Genomic DNA, 22,517 nt, shown 5'->3' with positions numbered 1-22,517 from the left:
TTTTTCTTTTTGTATTTGCTGAAATTTCTGGAAAAGTAAATCAATAAAACTCTCAAATCGTTCATTCAAAAAACACAGAGACAAGCTGTAAAGATGTGCAAAGAGGATTAAGAATAAACATAGAAGAGTCTTGAGGTTTTTTGCCTATTAAGTAAGGAAGCCATTTTCCTTTTTTAATCGTTCTATACACTTGAGAAATGGTCTGATTTGGAAGAATTTGCTATCTCAAAATTTGATGCAAATATCAGAATCCATATTCAACTGTTTATTTTGGGGGGCAAATTTCACATTTTTAAGCGGTCCAATTGTTTTAATTTTTTCATCTAGATTTTAAATTATCACAATATAATAGCATGTGTGAAATATAAAGGCTAAAAAAACATTCCATATTTTGGGAGCGGTATTTAAAAAATAGCTTTTGAATGTAGTTCAATTATAAATCCTTGTAACTTCTGGATTGTTAAAGCTTTTCTAGATAGATAGACAGACCTTTATTGTCATTATCACAGGACAATGAAGTTGCAGCAACCATTCAATGCAAAGAAATTGGCATAAAAAATACAAGACATAATATAAAACACGATATAACGTCTTAAAAATATGTAAAAGATATATATATATATGTGCGTGTGTGTGTGTGTGTGCGTGCGTGTGTGTGTGTGTATATTGTCCATCATAGTATTCAGACTATGTACAGATATGTACATTATGGATGTGCAAAAAGTTTCCACGTGCACAACAGTTTGCACATTTTATTAATGTGATGGTCTTTTTTAGCCTATTCCTCCTGAGTCTTCTGGCCAAGTCAACATTGTATGAAAACATATTGACGTAGGATCTGATGAGAAGTGCGTAGTGAGGCTTCTGGCGACACTAGACGATCTTCGTTGAGCTGGGGGCGGTTTGGCGGCAAACGGTTGTTTGCTACCGCGGTTAAACGCAGAGAAGAAGAAGAAGAAAGCGGAAGTAGACGGAGCGAGCTATTAGCGACTAGCACAACAACTTTTAAAAAGTTCTTCCGTGAAGCACACGGCGGTTTTACCGGAACCCCGCGGCAGAGGACGGTCGGACTAACGGAGCGAAGATGCCGGCGGTGTCTAAGGGGGACGGCATGCGCGGCCTCGCGGTCTTCATCTCCGACATCAGGAACTGTAAGTTCGTCAGTGTCCTAAAGTGTCCTCGCGCGCTCCGCTCTGGTCGGCACGCGGGGTTCAGCCCGTACGGAGGGACCCGGTCCCGGTCCGTGACCGCCGCCACGCGGGACTCCTTCGGGTCCGGCTGTGAAGCGGCTCTTAGCCGTTAGCTCCTCGGAGCTAAGGTGACGTTAAGGGCGTGGACGCGCGTGAACACGGACGGAACCGTTTCACAAGAGACTGAAATAATTCCATCCAGATCTGAAGCCGATCCAGAGTTCATTTACGTTTAGGACTTCAGAACAAAAACGTTTGGAAACATTTTAATGAATTTGATCTGCTGTCAGAACCGGAACCGCAGGTTCTGGTGGATCTCTGGGTTCTAAAATGAGTAAAGTGGTTCCTGATCCTTTGAACAGTTAACTGGGGGAGGTTATCGGATCATTTCCGTCTGGGTTCTCTCACCTGGGCAGATAAACATGGGCGTGAAACGGTGGAGGAAGAGTGATGATATGGGCTGTTGCAGCCTAAGGTTCTGGACCCACATCCTGCTTCCTCCACTCCGCTGACTCCAAAGTCCGATCATCTTCTGACCTGTTTTCAAAGGTTCCCAGAGCTCTTCAAGTATGATGAATCCGATTTTAGCTCAAACCGGTCGTTTTCTAGAAGAACGGCAGAGTTCATGAAAAATTCACAGCAACTCCGCCCCCTTTCCCTCTATAGCTGAGAGCTCTCTGTTTAGACTCTCCCCCACTATCTTACAGTCCCCCACACCGTTAAGCTAACATTAGCGGTGCAACAAAAGGAGCGAGCCACATTGGAGCTTTCAAGCTGTACAGTTTGTTCATCTGCTCCTGATTCACAACAATTTCAATAAATACTCAGAAATTCAACTCTAAGCTTAAATGTCTATTTATAAACACCATTATCAGCAAAGTGGATCTTTTAAGAAAAATACTAACAATTTGAATAAATAATGGAATTTCAGTTTTAGGTAATTATATTCAGTAATTTATATTTTCAAATATCAGAAAACTGAGAAAAGTGGAAAAAAATATTTAATTTATGGGGATTTATTATTGGAAAAACTGTCTAGTTGATGTTCAGAGACAAAGTTCTTAATATTTATAAGTATAATTATTTGTATAAAAAAATCATTTAACACCAAAAAGGATGAAGATGAATCCGTTTGAAATCCAGTGAATCTCAGCAGGAGGATCTTATTTGGAGTGTTTTATTTTGAAAGGAACTTCTCTGTGTGATGACAAGAGTCAAATAAATAAAGTGTTACAGATAGAAAAAAATAACATTGTCAAAAATCAATTAAAATAGTATTTCAAAGCCACATTTGATAAAAGAAAGGCTTTAAAAACGAGATTATTTTCCAAACGGTGAGGTGGGACTTTTCGACGCTCGCTGTGGTTTCATCAATGACAGACTGGACCAAATGGTTCTGGAAGCCTCACATGCTGCTGATCTGGTTCAATTCAAATCCATTTTATTTGTAAGGCCCAATATCACAAAACAATTGCCTCATTGGGCTTAATGCCTGTAATTTTACAGATGCAGGTCATGAAATATAAACAATAATTGCTAAACTAAAGGACTAAATTAAAATGGTTATCCCTTCCTGTAGACCCTCCATCCTGGTGAGGAAAAACTCCTAAAAAAAACCTGATTCAGAAAAAAAGTCTATTGTCTTCAGGTGGTGGCACCAGTGGATGTTTGTTAATCTGTTCAGAGAAACTCCAAAGTCTCGGTCTGTCATCGTAAATATCCTAAAGGTTTCCAGACGTCTGCCGGGTCATGTGACCCTCATGCCTCAAAGGTCTTAAGCTGCATTAAAGTCTCCTCCCACATCTGAGCTTCATCACTCTTCGCTGTAACTTCATGCAGAGAAAATCAGAGAGAATCCTCATTAATTTTCACGTTCATGTAAATCATAGTTTTTTCTCCTTGACCTCCTTGTTGGCGTTCATTAACAAAGATCACTGAAGGACGTTTCTGATCCAACATCTCAGGCTTTCATGTCTCCTCCAAAACTCTGAGGAATCTGGACTCTTTCATCCGAGAAGTTAATCCAGAAGATTAGGAATCCAGACTAGGACGCTCATGTTCTCACCTTTGGGTTTTGTTTCAGGTAAAAGTAAGGAGGCAGAAGTCAAGAGGATCAACAAAGAACTGGCTAACATCCGGTCCAAGTTCAAAGGTAAGTGAGCCGTTGTGTCCTCCTGGTGGAACTCCAGGAGGATCAGAGTCCTCCTGAGACCTGATCACCTGACGGATCAAAAACCGGTTCCATGAACCCAGCCTTTCAGATCCTGAGCTCATCTGCTCGGCAGCGGTGCTCACGGAGGAGGTTGCTGGTTCAGGTCCCTGCAGGGTTAAAGCTGGAGAGGGAACAGATGAAGAGCAGTGTCTGATTCCTGTCTGGAATTCTTTGTATCTGGAATATGATCGTATCTGGATTATGATCGTATCTGGATTATGATCGTATCTGGATTATGATCGTATCTGGAATAGCTTTTTATCTGGAATACTAGACTTCAAAGTGACTTTTCACCGACAGGCAGCACATTACTAATATTAAGTGTTATTCTTCATGATAGAATCAGCTGATTGTCGTTGATCACGTAAAGGGTTAAAGCTAACTGCAGTCAATCGTAAACGCTGCTCCGGAGCTAAAAGTCTCAACAGTTTAATATATCTGAACACTTCTGTTAATATCTTTTTTTTATTAATTAATAAATCATTTACCCTCTTTCTGGCACATTTTAAGCTAATCTTGAACATTAAAACGTTTATTCACATTAAAAAGTTTCAATAAAAGTTGCTAAAACTCTTAAATCTTGTGGAATTTGGAGGAGCGTCTGATGCCATGTAAGATGGCGCCAGAATCATTCTCTAGCCAATCTCTACGTGGAACTTTCCTAAACTTTAGGAAACCCTTTTCAAAAATGATATTTTAAAAACTTTTCATAACTATCAGCTTTTAAATGTGAATAAACTAACGGTTTAGTGTGAAGATGAGCTTCAGATGGGACAGAGAACGTTCGTCGTTCTATTTCTTTCAAGTCATTATTAACCAGTGTTCACATTTGGAGAACGACACCCGTTTAGAAATGCTGCTTTTCTCTGTGTAGTTACAGTATCTCAAAGGGAAAAAGGTGGAAAGCTTCAGACGGGGTTCCGCTCGATGACGCCATGATGCTGGCTCCGGTAGGGGGAGGGACTTATGACTATTACTTTTCGAGCGTCATATTTTTTCTCTGGCCTGATTCTCTTCTGAATTTCCACTTCTGGCTAATGATGTTTAGCCGCCGTCTTGTCCTCTGAACCGTTCGAGGAGAAATGAATAATTGCAGTTTGTGTCCAGCTGGAATTTTGAGTCGTTTAGAGCGAGATTCACCAGATTGTCACCGCTTCAACATTTCTCTGACGTGCGCTCGTATTGAGTCGCGACAGTCCAGTGTGACACCGTGAGCTGAAGGATGTACGTAGAACAATGCTCCAGAGAGGCGATTGCTGACCACACCCACAGAGAGGCACCTGACTCCTTCTGTCTCTGAGTGGCGTCTCACCCCACCTCCCTGTGTCTGACAGGAGACAAGGCTCTGGACGGCTACAGCAAGAAGAAGTACGTCTGCAAGCTGCTCTTCATCTTCCTGCTGGGTCACGACATCGACTTTGGACACATGGAGGCCGTCAACCTTCTCAGCTCCAACAAGTACACGGAGAAGCAGATCGTAAGGACGCCGCGCTTCTCTCCACGAGCCGCGGCGACTGTCGCTAACGCTGTCACCTGTTCCAGGGTTACCTGTTCATCTCGGTGTTGGTCAACTCCAACAGCGACCTGATCCGACTGATCAACAACGCCATCAAGAACGACCTCGCCAGCCGGAACCCCACCTTCATGAACCTGGCGCTGCACTGCATCGCCAACGTGGGCAGCAGAGAGATGGCCGAGGCCTTCGCCTCTGAAATCCCCAGGATCCTGGTGGCGGGGTCGGTACCACGCCACGGTTTCTGTCCAGAAGAACCACCCCTTTATGTTCTTTGTCTTACTGTCACTTTACAACCGTTAACACGATCATTCCAGTAGATTCAGGAGAATCATCGAGCCGCTTTTCTCCTTCTGAATCTACTGGAATGATCGTGTCAGGTGTTAAAGGGTTAAATTAACCCAGAACGTGGAGCTGGTTCTGACCGGTTCCCCCATCTCCTCCAGCGACACCATGGACAGTGTGAAGCAGAGCGCGGCGCTGTGTCTGCTGAGGCTCAACCGGACGTCCCCGGACCTCGTCCCCATGGGGGAGTGGACGGCGCGAGTGGTCCACCTGCTCAACGACCAGCACCTGGTGAGGCTGTCGGCGTATGAGACCCGCCCTCTGGTCACGTGACCCGCTGGTCTGTCTGTTGTAACTGTTTAAGTAAATCTGGGTCTCAGGACGGCCACAGTTTAAGAGCGTCGGAGGTTCATCCACACTCTGTTCTCCAACCGTGTTGTCTGAGGCCACGCCCACATGGTTACCATGACGAAGCTGCGTTCGGCCTGACACTAAGGCGTTCTTGATGGCTGGACAGGCGCCGGCGGTCTGAATAGTCACAGAGCGTGTGCAGAGCTTTAGTGGGAGTAGATGTTGACACCACTGACTGCCTTAGGGGGGCGCCCTCTGCGTGCACATGTAGATGTTTAGCAGTTTTAAAATCTTTCCCAGTTCAGTGATTCCTGTTTTGTGTGGTTGTTATGGCGATGGCTTTGGGGGTGGAGTTATTCTGGCCTAGTGCTGCCTTAAACGATTGTTCTAATAGTCGACTAATCGGGTCATACACAAACTGGATGTAAAGCCCATCTTAACCATCATCAGCTTTAAATGAATAGCATTACCTGTGATAGTGCTAGAGTGAATTCTGTAAGCTGAATGTGGTCGATGAAGATACTAATGCTGACAGCTGAAGATGCTGAATTTGGTAGCTGAAATCACTGAAGCTGATAGCCAGCTAAAATATTAGTTAAATGCTAAATTAGCCAAAAAAAAAAAAACTGAAACAAAGCCTAAGTTAGCCAAAATAGCTAGCATGTAGCTGAAATATTAAACTCCAAATTAGCCTAAAAACCTTAATAAATCTCAACATAGTCAGAATGCTATTATAACTTTTAACTTTACTACACTCTGTCTCCATATAATATAAATTAATGAATCGACTATTAAATAGGCGGTGAATGTTTTAATAGTCGACTAATCGTTGCAGCCCTATCCTAGTCATAAAAATGTTTACAGGTTTGATCTCGATGTGGTTCCTCTCGGTCTTTATCTGAACTCGTTTTTGATTTTAGGATAAATTAGTTTTTATTTGACATTGTATTCATTTATTGTGTCTTTTCTCCTCTGGTGGTTTTTAGGGCGTGGTCACCGCCGCCACCAGCCTCATCACCACTTTGGCCCAGAAGAGTCCGGATGACTTCAAGACGTCGGTGTTGCTGGCGGTGACCCGGCTCAGCAGGGTGGGGCTCCACTTGGACCTCTGCTTGTCCTGGTGGTGCTGGCAGCTCTGATGTTCTGTCGTCTGGTTCCGTTCAGATCGTCACGTCCGCCTCCATCGACCTGCAGGACTACACCTACTACTTCGTGGCTGCGCCGTGGCTGTCCGTCAAGCTGCTGCGCCTGCTGCAGTGCTACCCCCCACCCGGTAGGAAACTTTTTCATGTCCTCTCCTGGATGTTCTCTGCAGAAACTTTTCTGGGAGCTGAATCTGTTTGTTAACGAGGCTGAAAGAAAGTCACAGATGTGCTGCAGAAACGCAGTAAAACGCTGCATGAGGGATGGAGATCTGAAGATACTAAGAGTCTTAAAAATAAGAAGTGACTCCTTTAATCAGCAGCTTTGAGTGTAGATAAACTGAAAATGACTGAATTGTAAAAGTAAATGAAGGAGCATAAAACGGAGAATGAAACTTCTGGACCTGCTCTGAATTAATGACGTCTGGATGAAGTTTACCTCAAACGGAATCATTAGAGGGATTTCAGGTTTTCCTCCTTTCATCTAAGAATAAAATAGTTTGTTTCTAAAACCATCAATGCCGACCAAAAGTACGAGCAGGAATACAGAGAGATTTTTATTTTTGAGTGCGTAATTCTTTATTTTTTAATTTATAATATAGTTCGTGCATAAGTACAAAAATGATGAAATTAAAAAAAAATACAAAATAAAATTCACACACGCACAACCGAAAATTATAACAGTTTGAAACTAACTATACGCACAATTTTTTAATAGATTTGTGCGTCTAGTTAGTTTCAAGTTGTTGTAATTTTAATTAGTGAATGTGTAACTTGTATTATTTTCCTCAGGCTGGCACAAACATTACATGAAACAAAACTTCATGAAGGTAAAATCAAAGATAGGGGAAAGTGAGATGAGGCACAACGCGTCTAAAAGTTTGTGCTGCAATCGTAAAAATATTTTTGAAAGATAAAAAAAGTCTTCAAGCAAAAATATTTTAATAAGAAAAAGCTTTTGAGAGCAAATACGAAATATTTTCATTTGCGAATTATGTATTTTTATTCTTAACACTTTTGTTTGCAGTATAGAACATTTTGATCTCTAAACTGTGACTTTTGTTTGCAATACGGTGACACAGAAATCCCTCCAAATGCACACGGTGGAATGCAGACGATGGTCTTATTAAAGGTCACGTCTGCTCCTCAGTACTGTGACATAAACAGCATGAAACGTGTTGCCATGGTTACAGAGGACACATCCCTGCGAAGTCGCCTCACCGAGTGTCTGGAGACGATCCTCAACAAAGCTCAGGAGCCGCCCAAATCCAAGAAGGTGCAGCACTCCAACGCCAGAAACGCCGTTCTGTTCGAGGCCATCTCCCTCATCATCCACCACGACAGGTGAGCCCCCTCGCCGTCACCCGACGCTGCTCTTTCCCTCCGACTGATGGTGGTCTTTGCTCTCAGTGAACCCACCCTGCTGGTCCGCGCCTGCAACCAGCTGGGCCAGTTCCTGCAGCACAGGGAGACCAACCTGCGGTACCTGGCTCTGGAGAGCATGTGCACGCTGGCCAGCTCCGAGTTTTCCCACGAGGCGGTGAAGACGCACATAGAGACGGTCATCAACGCTCTGAAGGCGAGTCTCTGCATCAGCTGAGATCTGCAGGTTTTTCCTGTAATGTTGGTGCTCGTTTTTGTCCAGAAGATGAAGTTTTCCTCTGCTCCATCCCAGTCTTCTAAACCACCAACTTCTCCAAATAGTTTGAAGGAAACTTCATCTGTTCTGCTGTTGTGATAAACTGTGGAATATCGTACGTCTGTAGATGTGTTGGCGGTGCAGTAATATGGAACATTCAGATTATGTGACCGGAACTACTTTTTAGGCGTTACTCTTTAATGGACACCCTGCAGCCAATCAGAATCCAGTATCCACCTCGCATATAAACCAGGAAGTATTTTAAATTTATGGTCAATAAAATGTTTCTCATCTTTATGAAGTAAAACTTCATTTGATGAAAAATATATTACTTTTAGGATTTTTTCCCTGCTCCTCTTCAGGATGAAGGCCCGCTCTCATCATCTCCTCTTCCTCATCATCTCCTCTTCCTCATCATCTCCTCTTCCTCATCATCTCCTCTTCCTCATCATCTCCTCTTCCTCCCTCCCTGACAGACGGAGAGAGACGTGAGCGTCCGGCAGCGCGCCGTGGACCTGCTCTACGCCATGTGCGACCGCAGCAACGCCCGGCAGATCGTGGCGGAGATGCTCAGCTACCTGGAGACGGCCGACTACTCCATCAGAGAGGAGATCGTGGGTCTCCGTCGGTACGGCTCGCCAGCGCCGTTTCTAGAACTGCCTTTGACCGGCGGACTCTCTGCTGCAGGTGCTGAAGGTGGCCATCCTGGCAGAGAAGTACGCCGTGGACTACACCTGGTACGTGGACACCATCCTCAACCTGATCCGCATCGCCGGAGACTACGTCAGCGAGGAGGTGTGGTACCGCGTCATCCAGATCGTCATCAACCGGGACGACGTCCAAGGCTACGCCGCCAAGACCGTGTTTGAGGTGAGAGGAGGAGCCGGGGATCTGAGGGCGTTTCTTCTTCTGAGAAGGGCTTTTATTTTGGAGTGCATGAATATGCATGTTTACAAAATAAAAGCCTTTTGTTTCAATGTCAGATCTTCAGAATGTTTTGTGATTTAATGCAAATAATCTGACATGAGGGGAAAAACTCTCATCAGCTCTTTTAATGCATTAGAAAAATGCAGCAACGTAAAAGATTGTTTTCAGAGAAATGTGATCATTAGTTATTGAAATGCTAACCTGATCTCATGGTTTCTTAGCTGGTCTGTGCTGAAGCTAACCGCTAAAAACGTTCAAACACTGTCGCTGGTCTTCAGGCCCTCCAGGCTCCCGCCTGCCACGAGAACCTGGTGAAGGTGGGCGGTTACATCCTCGGGGAGTTCGGTAACCTGATCGCCGGCGACCCGCGCTCCAGGTACGGACGGGTTTATGTTTGTAAATGTTTTCCAGTGAAGGGAGCCTGTAAAAGTTTAGTCCCGATTGTCCTGATAAGCGATGACGCTGCAGCTCCTCTGACGGTTCCTCCTCCAGCCCTCTGGTCCAGTTCAACCTCCTCCACTCCAAGTTCCACCTGTGCTCCGTCCCGACCCGGGCGCTGCTGCTGTCCGCCTACATCAAGTTCATCAACCTGTTCCCGGAGGTCAAAGCCACCATCCAGGACGTGCTGCGCTCCGACAGCCAGCTGAGGAACGCCGACGTGGAGCTGCAGCAGCGGGCCGTGGAGTACCTGCGGCTCAGCTGCATCGCCAGCGCCGACACTCTGGTGAGTTCAGGGACGCTCTGGCACGCCGGCGCTGACGGCCCGACCTCCAAACGGGGTCACGTCTGGTGCAGCTTCCCGCATTGTCATGGCAACAGTGCAGGCAGGGAAATACAGATGCATGTGATCTTTCGGTGAAGAGCGCCCCCTTTGGTCAGAGTTTGAGCGTCTGTGATCTTTAGACCAGAACCTGAGAGGCCGGATGGGTCAAACCAGCGTCTGAACCGCCTTTCTGTCCCTCCAGGCCACCGTCTTAGAAGAGATGCCTGCATTCCCGGAGCGGGAGTCCTCCATCCTGGCCAAGCTGAAGAAGAAGAAGGGTCCGGGGAAACTGCCCGAGAACGTCAACGGCAGCGCCGAGGAACCCGCTGCCTCCAGCAAGGTCCAGTGCAGCTGCTGAGCGAGCGCTCACCCACCACAGTTTCTCCATCAGAGCTTCTCTGCACACACAGACCACATCCTTCTCCTTTTCCTCGGTCACTTCTGCTGCTCGTTTCTGGTCTGTCAGGCCCCCAGCTGCAGCGGGAACACGATGTTCCAGAGGTTTGACAGTTTGAGGAGCCTCACAATAAATGTGCAGACGGTCCTAGAGGCTCTGGCTCTTAGGCTGAGAAGGATTTTAGTTCTGAAGCTGCAGGAGGAACATCTTCATGTTTGGGTTCTCCCAAATCCTCTGATGAGGAAGAGATTCAGGGAGAACGGTTCTCCCAGGAGAGACCTGAACTCCAGACCTTCATGTTAATTATCCCATTCATTTTACTAAATTCAAATAGTCCTAAAATAAAATTTGGGTCTTTGGAGCCTCTGCTTTTGCCACATCTGCTGCGGGGCGCAGCCGGAACCAAATTTGTAAATCTTTGGTTTAAAATCAACAAACAGAACTTCTCCTAATCTACTTTTCTTCTAAAAACGATAAGAATCTGCTCGAGGAGAAACTGAAAAACTTAATGATTTAAAATGTCATGTTTTAAATGAAGCTGGAAGGAAATGAATCTTCTTTATGTCTGTTGGTTCTGAAGATTCAAGGATCTTTATCGTGGTTTCACTGTGTGGTAAAATGACATCAGAGTTTGTGGTTCTGGGCCAGACAGTTCAGAGAATACAAACAAAAATATTAAAAAAGTGAAGAAAAAAAACAAGTTAAATATCATTTATGATAAACTGTTGATGGGTAAAATGCAAAAACTCGTCTCTGCAGGTTTGTAGATTTTGAGTTTTTCCATTAAATGCTGAGAACAAAAATAACTTCTCGTTTGGATTGAATCTGTTTTTGACAGACACAAAGATCTCAGACAGAAACCAGCTGGAATATTTGAAATGTTTTCTTGTTTCCTGAAAAGACGTTCTACAGATTGAAGGTTTGGTATGTTGGCTGCAGATATGAAGACAGTAGAGTAATAAACTCTCTGCTGCTCCTGCAGGCGTCCCCCCCTCCCCCTGTAGAGGTGCAGGCCCCGAACCCGACCCCCCCAGCCGGACACAGCCTGCTGGTGGACGTCTTCTCCGACCAGCCGGCTGCTGCTGCTGCTGCTGCTGCTGCTGCTGCTGCTCCGGTGGAGGACCACCTGTCCAGGTGAGCCGTCTTCCCTCCGCCCTCCTCCGTTTGCTCCTCGCCGCTCTGACGTTCTGTTGCGTCTACTCAGGTTCATCTGCAAGAACAACGGAGTTCTGTACGAGAACCAGCTCCTGCAGATCGGACTGAAGTCCGAGTACCGCCAGAACTTAGGTGAGCTGCCGACCTGCAGGTGGCGCCGTGAGAGTTTGAGCTTCCATCCAGCAGAAAGTTCTTCTGTTCTTCTCAGGTCGGATCTACGTCTTCTACGGCAACAAGACGACGTCTCAGTTCCTCGGCTTCAGCACCGCCGTGAGCAGCAGCGACGTCCTGAAGACTCATATCCTTTACGCTCTCTGCGGACGCCGCCTTCTGTCCCGAGTGGGTGGAGCCTTGACTGCCGCCTCCACAGCTGAACGTCCACGCTAAAGCCGTGGAGCCCGTCATCGAGGGCGGAGCTCAGCTCCAGCAGATCCTGAACATCGAGTGTGTGACGGAGTTCTGCGACGTACCCATGCTCCACATTCAGTTCAGGTGTGAGCTTCAGCCACGCTCTTATTTTGAAGGCCGCCATCAAACGTGCTAACCCCTGACTCTGTATGCCAGAGCAGATACGGTGGAACTTTGCAGAACATTGAAGTCAAACTTCCTGTGATGCTGAACAAGTTTTTTCAGCCCACAGAGATGACATCCCAGGACTTCTTCCAGCGCTGGAAGCAGCTCGGAGCGTAAGCGTCACCTCTGACCCCGTCAGCACACCTGAAGCATCTTAGTCTGAACGGTGTCTCTCGTTCTGTACAGATGAAGGTTCTCGTCGCAGCTCAGATTCTCCCAGTTATTTTAAAGTAAAGAAAGTAGAAAGATTCAGTTCATTCGGTGTTCAGATGTTGGAGATCTGAAGAAGCTTTAGTGGGAACGCAGGCGTCCATCTCACCGTCTAAATCGCCACCAGAGTGTTTAGATCACCTGTGTCAAAGTTGAGGCCCGGGGGCCGAATCCGGCCCTCCGAGTAATTCTATCCGGCCCTCCAGATCAATTTTGACAAAATATATTTTTATGAAGAGTAAAATATTGACATTTATTTAAGGTTTAAGTTGATTTATTATGAATAATATTCCTGCCTTTTTATTATTCATAATTATGTTAAAAAGTTACAGTTTTAAGGTTTTTAATTTGTAGTTTTAGAGTTCAATAAATGTTTCTCCTGTTTGGGCTGCAATCTAAGGTGTGTTTTGCATTTTGGTCCCCTGTGCGGTTGAGTTTGACACCTCTGATGCTAATCTAATATGCTAACGCTAACAACAGGCAGAACCTTCTGGTGTTTGGAGGTTCTGATGCAGATGAAACGTCAAAGCGACTCACCTGAACCGTCTGTCCTCCAGCTCACTCTCTGTCTTCACTGTGTCCTCAGACCCCAACAGGAAGTCCAGAAAATCTTCAAAGCTCAGCACCCGATGGACACGGAAGCCGCCAAGGCTAAGGTGAGAAGAACCGCGAACCCGTCCCGGTTCCTGCCGGTCCTAAAAGCAGCTTCAGCTCTCCTCACTGTCGGGACGAAACGCCATGCAGCTCCGTAGCAACCGCACAACATCTGTGTTGTCGTGTGACGCGGAGATGGAACGTTTCAACGCTTTTGATCGTGGCCACGCCGAGGGCTGGGGTGAAGAAATCGATTAATCGACTGGAATCGATTTAAGCTTAATAGATCAATAATCAATTCACGAAAGATATAAATTGATTTAGCACACAAAGCTAAAGTTTGCTAGCTTGATGCTAATGCTCAGTTGACCAAAAAAATACATTCTGACTAAATGAACATCTTTATTGTCTTACAAGCATTATTTTCCAAACGCTTTTCAGGAAACAATTTCTAAAGTAACTATCTGTGGTCTGAAACTTTTTCCCCTCATACAGTCTTCTTCTGGAATAAGGTGTAATGCTATATCACGATCGCCACCTAGTGTCCAAACTGAGACGTCCTCCAGGAGAAGCAGAACAATGTTTACATGTTAATGATCTGAACATTTTAGTTAGAACTTCTCCTTTAGAGAATCTATGTAACACTGGATGATATTAACAATCTCATTATTTCACTGATACATTTACAGGATGTGATCTGGATCAGATTCATATAAATGTATTCAAATTATATAGTCGATTTTTAATATATTTCTAAACAAATGTGTATAAAGTTGTAAATTTAAAATTGAATTGGATTCAAGAATCAAAAGAATCATAAATAAAAATCAGAATTGAATTAATTCTGTAAATTATAACTGGACTGAGTGATGAGATCCATAGACAATGATTCACCTCCAGCTTTAACCAAAATAACCAGTCAATTCAGGCGCCATATTTTGGCAATATGGATGCTGCCATGTTGGAGCCAGACGTCATCAGTGAGCACCGATTGGTCCGAGTACTTGTTTCTATGGCAACCACTCTGGCCAATCAGGAGTGAGCTTGTTGGAAGGCCACACCCCTTCCCCTTGAAAGCAGGCTTGGGAGTCAAATGTTTTAAGTTTTTGACGTTGGACTTGGGGCCAGCAGGCTCCACCCACTTTATTAAGGCATCTGATTGGCCAGTTTATAACTTGAACTATTGAAAAAATATTTAAAAATTGAGAATTGTTATCTGATCAAGAATGTTTATTCTGACCAAGAGAATGACTGAGATTGGTAATCTATGGGATTTTGGCTTCTTGGAGCTACTTCCTGTGTGGGATGCCAGGGTCACTCAGTCCAGTTCTCACATACAGTCAATGGCATGACACAAACATGAGGCCTGACCTGCTTCCTGTGAACCCTGCAGCTCTTGGGGTTCGGCGTGGCGCTGCTGGAGGGTGTTGATCCGAACCCCGCTAACTTCGTTGGAGCCGGCATCATCCACAGCAAGAACACTCAGGTGGGCTGCCTGCTCAGGCTGGAGCCCAACACGCACGCACAGGTATGACGCGACCTTTGACCTTCACACGGTGGCGACGCCTTTGTGTTTCACGCCTCCCCGTCTCCTCCGCAGATGTACCGCCTCACCCTCCGGACCAGCCGGGACTCGGTCTCCCAGAGACTCTGTGAGCTGCTGTCAGAACAGTTCTAGACGTCCATGTCTTTGCTCGCCGTTCTCCAGTCTGGAGAGGATTCGCTCCGCCGCGGACTCGCCGTCTTTACCTGCTTCACATGGAAGCAGAGGTGTTTGTGCACACTGCCTTACTGAGGAGTCACAGCTTTAAATGTTTGTGTTTTCACACCGAGCACCTTAGTCAGAGCGTCACAGGAGAAGCGAGAAGCTTCTGGATTCTCTGAACCTCCACATCTAAACTGACAGAAACGTGCATCAGAATTTGCATTTATTCCTTTAAGGAAAGGTAAAATAAATGACTGGATTTTCACAAATGTTAGAACATTTGATGACATTAAATTGTGTGATGTGGGCGGGGCTTCTCATAGTCTGAGCAGGGATTGGTTAGAGGGATGTTGTGGTCAAAGCTTTCAGTGATGCTGCATGTTTCAAGTGTTGATTCTAGACGAATGAATGTGGGTCTGGATCAGGGGTCGGCAACCTTTCACAGTCACAGAGCCATTTGGGATCGTTTTCTACCGATCCAAACCGGGAAGGAGCCGCATAGATTTACTTTAGCCTTTAGGAAATTTGGATTTGTATTCTGTCGTCTTTTTTAAATAATAAATATGAATGGCACATATTTTTGGTACGAACAAAAGCAAAAATATAAAAATAACATAGCATCTCTCAAAGTGTATTTTTTTTGTTGACATTTGACAGAAGCTCAAATAACTTTTCAAAATAAAAGCTGCTCTGTGCCAAACAGGATCATCTCAGTGCAGCTCTGGGCTGCTGGTAACCATGTTGTGCTTTTACCAAAGTTTATCTTTGCATATAAAATCTGTTCATTCTGGAGGTAGAGCTGATCAAACCAGACGTCTTCAGGTCAACAGGATGTAAAAACCTCCAGAGTTTATCATCTATGTGAACCTCAGACATCAATTTATACATTTAATCTAAATTAAATAAATGATAATTAAGTAATCTTTAGTTTAAAAAATGCTATTTTATTTTAGTTATATGTATTTTTGCTCTTTATCCCCTCAGCAGTCTCACACTTCTGGGTTTTATTATTTTAGTTTGGGGTTTGGTAGTCTTAGTTTGTGGGCTTTGTTTGTTTTCTTTAGGTAGTTTTGTTTAGGTGGAGCTGCTGACTCTGTCGACATGCTGGGTCAGCATCTCCATGATTATTTTATGTTTGTCTGAGGATCCACCCTGGAGAGATAAAAGAGACGTATGTGGATCTGCAGGTTGCAGACTCCTGATCTAGACTATGGCCCCGCCCTCTTTCTGATGTTTTTATAAGAAAAAAGAGGAAAGGTGCAGAAACAGGTCTGTTTGTCTGTGAATGAGTGTGAATGTGTTCTAGTTCTTCACCAGAGCCTTCAGACCTCCAGCAGCGGAGGACGTTCCTGCACAGAACCGTTCTGCTCCGGTCTGGTCCGAGACTCCAACGTCTTAAAGCACTTTGTCTGTCAGACCTGAAGGTCGGCGCGTTCACTCACTGCCATGACGTCTGTCGCTGATGTGCCTGGAAAAGAAATGTTCTGAGGCGAATCGGCCTGAACGTTTGGACCTGAGGGAGGTTCTTCCTGTTAAAGTGTCCTTAAGTTTGTTTATGAACTTTTTTAAGTGTTTGTTTAAAAACATTTCTGTCGTTTTATTGTGTTTTTTCTCCTTTTTGTCTTCAAACGTTTGTTCAACGGTTTAAGGTCAATAAATTCACTTTTACTGAGTTTACGATCAACTTTCACTTTATTTGTTGGCTTTTTAGTTCCAATCGGGCAGAAAACATTTCAGATAAACTTCACAGCAGTGAAGATCTGAGCTGTCAGAACCACTTCAGTGGCCTGTGACAGATCTTTGTCACATTCACACCAGAGACACTTTCAGTTCATAGACAGTTTCATTATTTCAGGAGAAGCTGTTAGGAAAACATTACGCTGCATCTGAAGAAAGAACCGATGAGAACCAAAGTCTGAACATCAGAGACCGTCGGCACGGCGTCATCACCTTCACAGAGTCCACCGCCGAACCGCCGCTCTGCAGGAAATCCTCATTGAGGACGGAACCAACACCCAAACCTGGTTCGGGTTAGACCACAGAGAAAAAAGGAGAATAGAAATCATCTTAATGAAAAACGGATCCGCTGAAGATTAATCTATTTTCACTGAAACATTTCACAAATAAAAATGTTTTAAATACAATGATACATTTAGGAATTTGTAAATAAAAGGTGAGTAATGAAGATATTAAATGTTTTCAAAATACTTTTTTTTATATAAGTGAAATCCTGAGGCACGTGATGCGATTGTCGAAAACAGGAATTCAGAGTTCTATTCAGTTTTTGGGGAAAGTTAACTTCCATCCATCTTCCTCCGCTTCATCCGGGACCGGGTCGCGGGGGCAGCAGTCTAAGCAAAGATGCCCAGACTTCCCTCTCCCCGGCCACTTCCTCCAGCTCCTCTGGGGGGACCCCGAGGCGTTCCCAGGCCAGCCGAGAAACATAGTCTCTCCAGCGTGTCCTGGGTCTTCCCCGGGGCCTCCGCCTCAAGGAAAGTTAACTTGAATTTACTTAAAAGAATAACATTGAGTCTAGAATTATTTATGATGAGAAGTTGAAAATGTTTTTACTAAAAAAAAAAAAAAAATGTCCAAGACCGCCTTTTTGAGAAATACACAATAAACCAAAGCGTTTTTCTCTTCGTCGGAGAAGTCCGAGGGACCGTGAAAGCAGCGCGCGGCAGGATATTTGCGGAAGTGGGTGAGCGGACCATCACATGACCGAGCAGCAGCCGCTCCGAGCGTTCCCCGACATGGACAAACGTCTCCGGACACGGTGACCCCTCACCGAGCGGCGGCGCGGGCTCCGACGCGGGAACGTCCACGGTGAGTGCGGCGACCGGGGGGTAGTGTCCGGTCCCGGCGCCGTTAGCGGGCTCCCCGCCGAGTTCGTTCAGATGCTAGCCGAGTTAGCCGCTGTGCTAACGGCTCCCCCCGCGCGGAAGCAGCTGAACCTGCGGCCTCTGACCCCTCATGAGTGACCGTCTCTGTGTCCGCAGATGGAGGAGATCAAAGTGTCTCCAGACTACAACTGGTTCCGAAGCACCGTGCCCCTCCGGAGGGTAAGTTCCCGCCTCGTCACGCGCCTCTCTCTCGTGCAGCAGATCCGTCACTGTCGTGAGGAGGGCTGAAGCCCGCGCGCGCTGTCAGGTCAAACTGTTGGTCCTATAGGACTCTATAGAGTTAAAGCACCTGCTCTGCTGGTCACGTGATACAAAACCACACAGGTGCAAGTCTGTCCGGAGTGTCGGGACTTTGTTCTGCAGGATCAACCCTAGATGAAGTTCTGAAGAACCGAACCGGGTTTTAGGACAACAGGGTCTGAAAGAAGTTCAGCTGATGGTGTTCACACTGGACCAGCAGGGAAGGGCTTCTTCTGTTTCTACTGTTTACCAGCCTGTCTGCTGACAGTTGGAAAACATCATCGACTGTATAAGAAAACTGGACAGAGAGAGTGACATCATCAACAGAAAATGACTAACTGTCTCTAGTGAAATTAAGCCAATTTAGATGCCATTTTTCCGCTATACAGACGCCGCCATTTGGAGCCAGACGATGTTAATAAGCAGTGATTGATCTGAGTTAGTCATCGTTTCTATGGCAACTACTGTCACCAATCAGGAGTGAGCTTGTTGGAAGTCCAACAAGCTCTTTCCATTGAAAATGGCTCAGGATAACCTGTCAATCAAACGTTGGGGGTGGGGCCAGCGGGCTCCACATGCTCTTACCGAGGCTTCTGATTGGTCGGTTTATAACTTGAATGACTTACAATAAATTAAAAAAAAGATTATCAAGAAGATGTTGAAAATGTATCAGATCCAGCATGTTTATTCTGACCAATAGAATGACAGAGAACAGGTGTTTGTGTCTCTATTAAAGTCAATGGATTTTGGATTATTGCCCCCTGCTGGTCCAAACAGGAACTTTTAATCAGTTAATAAAGCGGATAAACATAGAAATGTTTCTGTGAGACTCAAGTTTGAGGTGAATTGAAACATCTTCAGCTTGATAAATAAGACTTAAAGTGATGTTTTATTTCAAAAATAAGATATCACAAACATGATCTAATGTGCTAAAGATGTGAATTAAACCAAACCTCTCGTCAGTTTTGTCCTCTCATGAATCACCTCCACTCATTTCTGCTTTGGGTTTGTTAGTTTTATTCTAGATTTGTTAAATTCTTGCTTAAAGAATCGATTTTGTTGCTTTTATTTCTGACTTTCTTTACTTAAATTCTGCATGAAAGTAAAACATGAGTCTGGATCTCATCTGAATGGATGGAGCAGAGATCAGGTTAAACTTTCTAAAGAAAACAGGTTTGTTCCACATTTCTCTGCAGGCCTCAGCGTTGTTGTTCCGTAGAACAACGACTCGTATTGTCTCCAAGCTAAGAAGATTATCCCGTCTGGTGTTAGCTCAGAGATCTTTGAAGGTTTCGGTGTGGACACCCAGCGGTGGTTCCAGCTGGAGGTTGACCTGTCGCTGCTGAGGAAGTTTGAGTTTTTTCTCTGGAGCTTCAGAGCCGTCATGTGAGGCCTTCATCACATCACCAGCCTCTGGTCACATGCTGCCCTCAGTTCATCATGTGCTGCTTTATCCACATGAATCCACTTCACTAAACTTTCCTCTGCAGCGTCACTCTGTTCTGCAGTGATGCATTCTGGGACAGAGAATGAAGGAAGTTGAGTGTCTTTTGTTACCATGAAAAACCTTCTGATGGACCTTAAACCCACCACAGACAGACGGTCGTCTGGAGGGTTTAAGGTCTTCAGAAAAACCTGCAGGAATTCTCTGTAATGACTAGAAACTCGAGGTTTTCTCTGTCGGGTCCAGGTCACCGCCGGCCCGGTCAATGAAGACGCACTCGGCAGGTTTCCTTATGAGAAGTTATTCATACTAGAGCGGCGTCCGGCAAAGAACAAACATGTACGATTACAAACATAAACCAGAGCCGGATGGATTCCTCGGATGAGTTTTTATTTGTACTAGATTTATTTATATTATTTTATTGTAGTTTTTAAAACTTTATTTTTGTGGCGAGGGACGCTACAGTAAAGTTATTTCTTCATTTACTCATAAATTATGTTTTTGTGTTTGTCTGAAAAAATAAACAACTTTTTTCTTCTTTGTTAGACTTTTATTTGTGAATTTAGATTTTACTGTGAATTTATTTTTTATGAAGTATTCTTCTTCTCGGTATCACTAAAATATAACTGATGTAGTTTTCTAGCTTTGGTCAGTATTTCTCGTAGTGACGGGGGTTTACCTGTGCCAGTATCTGTATTGGAAACTATTTTATAATTTGAGTTTATCAGTGTGATATGAAAAACTCCACTGATGTTGTTCTGACTGCTGATGAGATTTAATTATGTTCTTGTTTCTATCAGATCTTTGTGAAGTTTGTCTGCAGTCATAGTGATTGTTCTGTTCTCATGTTTTATATTTGACACTAATAAGTATTGATTATTCTGAATGTTGTCAGTTTTAAAATGATTCTTGTTTCCATCAGAAGGTCAAGTATAATGTGACTAAAGAAAAGTTCTGCTTTTCTAACAAAGAAACACAAAGGAAATCTAAACGTTGTTATTGTAGACACTTAAATATCAGCTGGAACAATGACATCCGTCCATCTGTAGTCTGTCACCGTCGGTGTTATTTATGGAATGAAGCTCTCATGTTTTTGAATCATTTAACTGTTAATTTATCAATAGTTTCCTTTAAACAGAATTAGTCATAAATGTTTATTTTTGTTTCGGTACTTTTCACATGGATCTGTGTTTCTGTGACCTCAGATGTTTACAGCATCACGAGCTGTTTGAGTTTCGGGTCGGCTGGTTCTGGTGGTTCTGTGACCTCTCTAAGGCCGGTTCTCGGGTTCTTCCAGATCATCGTGGATGATGACGACAGTAAGGTGTGGTCTCTGTACGACGCCGGCCCGAAGAACGTGCGCTGTCCCATCATCTTCCTCCCGCCGGTCAGCGGGACGGCGGAGGTGTTCTTCCAGCAGGTTCTGGCGCTGACGGGATGGGGGTACCGAGTCATTTCAGTAAGAGCGTCTCTGTCCTCGCCGTTCATTTCTTTGATGGAATCGTCTCTTCGATGTAGACTCAGAACGTCCTCGTAATAATTAAACTGTAAATGTGATTCATTTGTTCTGGTCGCTCCTCCGTCTCTCCTGATGGAGGTTCTGGAAGGAGCCGAGAGCTCAGTCTGACCCGAGTCTTTACCTCCAGCAGCGTTCTGTGGTCTCATTGAAAGTGTGGACGTCCCGGTTCTGTAGGAACCATGACGGTTCTGTTCTGGTTTCAGCTGCAGTACCCGGTCTACTGGGACCTGATGGAGTTCTGCGACGGTTTCAGGAAGCTGCTGGACCACCTGCAGCTGGATAAGGTAACTCTGTGGTTCTGAGGTGGAACTGTCGGGTTTAAACCCACGGAGCGTGTTCTGATGAGACGGGACACTCCTCCACAGGTCCACCTGTTCGGCGCCTCGCTGGGCGGGTTCCTCGCCCAGAAGTTTGCGGAGTACACCCACAAGTCCCCCAGAGTGCACTCGCTGATCCTGTGCAACTCCTTCAGCGACACCTCCATCTTCAACCAGACCTGGACGGCCAACAGGTGGCGCTCTGGGCTCGGTGGGCGGGGCCTCGCCGTCTTCTGGCGCTGACGTGTTCCTCCGTTTCAGCTTCTGGCTCATGCCGGCCTTCCTGCTGAAGAAGATCGTTCTGGGGAACTTCGCCAGAGGACCTATGGACCCCAAGATGGCCGACGCCATCGACTTCATGGTGGACCGAGTAAGTGGAGCCGGCGGCGGCGAAGGGTCGGGGTCAGCTGACCTTCTCTGAGCGCCGCCGCCATTTTATAACCACACGTTTGATCCAAGATGGCGTCTGTTCATGTGTAGGGCGCTCCACATTTGTGTGTTACTGTGCGGTTGTGTAGTTGTGATGTTTTGCATTTGTGTTGCTCTCTGGTTGTGTTAGTGTGCATTTGAGTTGTTGTGTGTGTGTGTGCTGCTGTGCGACAGTGTTGTGATTGAGCTCCTCTCTGTTGTGTGTTTGTGTTGTTGTGCAGTTGTTGAGCTCCTCTTTTGTGCGTTTGTTGTTGTTGTTGTTGAGCTGGGGCCCGTTCCAAGAAGCAGGTTTTGTTGGAACTCTGAGTTCGTGAACTCCAAATTCGGCAAAACTCTGAGTTTTCGGTTCCAGAAAGAGAGATAACTCAAACCGGTGAAAGTGGGTCTAACCAAGCCCGTTCCAAGAAGCGGGTTAGGATGAACTCAGAATCAATCACTATGGTAACTGAGTCTGTGAACGAAACCTGGTCGGTAGCAGGTTTTCTTCAGGAAACTTAGAGTTCTCTGAGGTCTCCGCCCCTTTTTAAAGTGAAAGATGATCAAATATGAGTTCCTCATGAACATTTAGAGAACATTCACATTAGAGACGTCACGTTTTCACCACTCAGAAACCAGAATGACATGTTCATTCATAGAGGATCACGTAGAGAGGAGGCTGATTAATCCAGAGGAAATGTTATTTACGTCGGTAGAGGATTTGGAGGACACGAGTCGACTGACTGCAGTTTCCTGATTCATTTTTATTTCAGAGATATTTTAAATAGTGAGTTTTTCCTGGGACTCGCAATTAAAAAATACAGTTTTCTTTTCCTTATTTTAAACCCTTAACAATAGGAATTTAGGAATGTCAAACGCCGGAGAAGGATGTGGACTTGCGTCAGACATTAGCTCAATTGACAGCAACGCTGCCTCCCACTGCATAGGTAGCGAGTTCGACTCCCGGCTACGGAAATGTATTTTTACGTTTAAAAAAATTCGGCGAATATTTTTTAAGTCTTGAGAATTAAAA

General features: G+C 45.0%; 2 protein-coding genes and 1 long non-coding RNA gene across 5 annotated transcripts in view; 2 read left to right on the top strand and 1 right to left on the bottom strand.

Annotated features, from left to right (window-relative positions):
- The first annotated feature begins 841 nt into the window (after positions 1-841).
- Positions 842-16,333, top strand: LOC112160370 (AP-2 complex subunit alpha-2). Of its 3 annotated transcripts, XM_024294839.2 has the most exons (22): positions 848-1,151; positions 3,274-3,342; positions 4,737-4,879; positions 4,945-5,138; positions 5,362-5,491; positions 6,538-6,639; positions 6,716-6,824; positions 7,887-8,037; positions 8,104-8,272; positions 8,809-8,946; positions 9,020-9,202; positions 9,538-9,635; positions 9,752-9,983; positions 10,225-10,362; positions 11,402-11,553; positions 11,624-11,706; positions 11,783-11,872; positions 11,943-12,066; positions 12,144-12,260; positions 12,944-13,013; positions 14,345-14,479; positions 14,552-16,333. In XM_024294839.2, the coding sequence occupies exons 1-22, from the start codon at positions 1,085-1,087 to the stop codon at positions 14,627-14,629; spliced, it is 2,772 nt and encodes a 923-aa protein (XP_024150607.1). In that variant the 5' UTR covers positions 848-1,084; the 3' UTR covers positions 14,630-16,333. The 3 variants fall into 3 exon arrangements, 1 of the variants encoding a protein (XP_024150607.1); XR_002921653.2 differs by lacking the exon at positions 14,552-16,333 and having other exon boundaries at positions 843-1,151; positions 12,208-12,260; positions 14,345-14,416; XR_002921652.2 differs by lacking the exons at positions 14,345-14,479; positions 14,552-16,333 and having other exon boundaries at positions 842-1,151; positions 12,139-12,260; positions 12,944-12,963.
- Positions 15,890-17,656, bottom strand: LOC112160374. The gene is made up of 3 exons (XR_002921654.2): positions 17,445-17,656; positions 16,607-16,677; positions 15,890-16,124 (listed from the first exon to the last, which is right to left on the bottom strand). It is a non-coding gene; the product is annotated as an uncharacterized LOC112160374 (long non-coding RNA).
- Positions 17,161-22,517, top strand: part of spg21 (SPG21 abhydrolase domain containing, maspardin) — a 6,692-nt gene continuing 1,335 nt past the window's right edge. The window contains exons 1-6 of the mRNA XM_024294843.2: positions 17,161-17,482; positions 17,656-17,718; positions 20,541-20,702; positions 20,966-21,046; positions 21,128-21,273; positions 21,341-21,449. Coding sequence (XP_024150611.1) covers positions 17,656-17,718; positions 20,541-20,702; positions 20,966-21,046; positions 21,128-21,273; positions 21,341-21,449 — 561 coding nt within the window. The 5' untranslated portion in view covers positions 17,161-17,482. The remainder of the gene's footprint in view (positions 17,483-17,655; positions 17,719-20,540; positions 20,703-20,965; positions 21,047-21,127; positions 21,274-21,340; positions 21,450-22,517) is intronic.

This window comes from Oryzias melastigma, linkage group LG3 (assembly GCF_002922805.2).
Source record: "Oryzias melastigma strain HK-1 linkage group LG3, ASM292280v2, whole genome shotgun sequence".
Lineage (NCBI taxonomy): Eukaryota > Metazoa > Chordata > Actinopteri > Beloniformes > Adrianichthyidae > Oryzias > Oryzias melastigma.
This window is presented reverse-complemented; position numbering and strand designations above follow the sequence as displayed.

Excerpts from the sequence above, each read along its gene's own strand:
- LOC112160370 (XM_024294839.2), top strand. The coding sequence starts at position 1,085 with ATGCCGGCGGTGTCTAAGGGGGACGGCATGCGCGGCCTCGCGGTCTTC. Across the intron at positions 3,343-4,736 it reads CATCCGGTCCAAGTTCAAAG|GAGACAAGGCTCTGGACGGC; the intron begins GTAAGTGAGCCG and ends TGTGTCTGACAG. Across the intron at positions 14,480-14,551 it reads AGCCCAACACGCACGCACAG|ATGTACCGCCTCACCCTCCG; the intron begins GTATGACGCGAC and ends TCTCCTCCGCAG.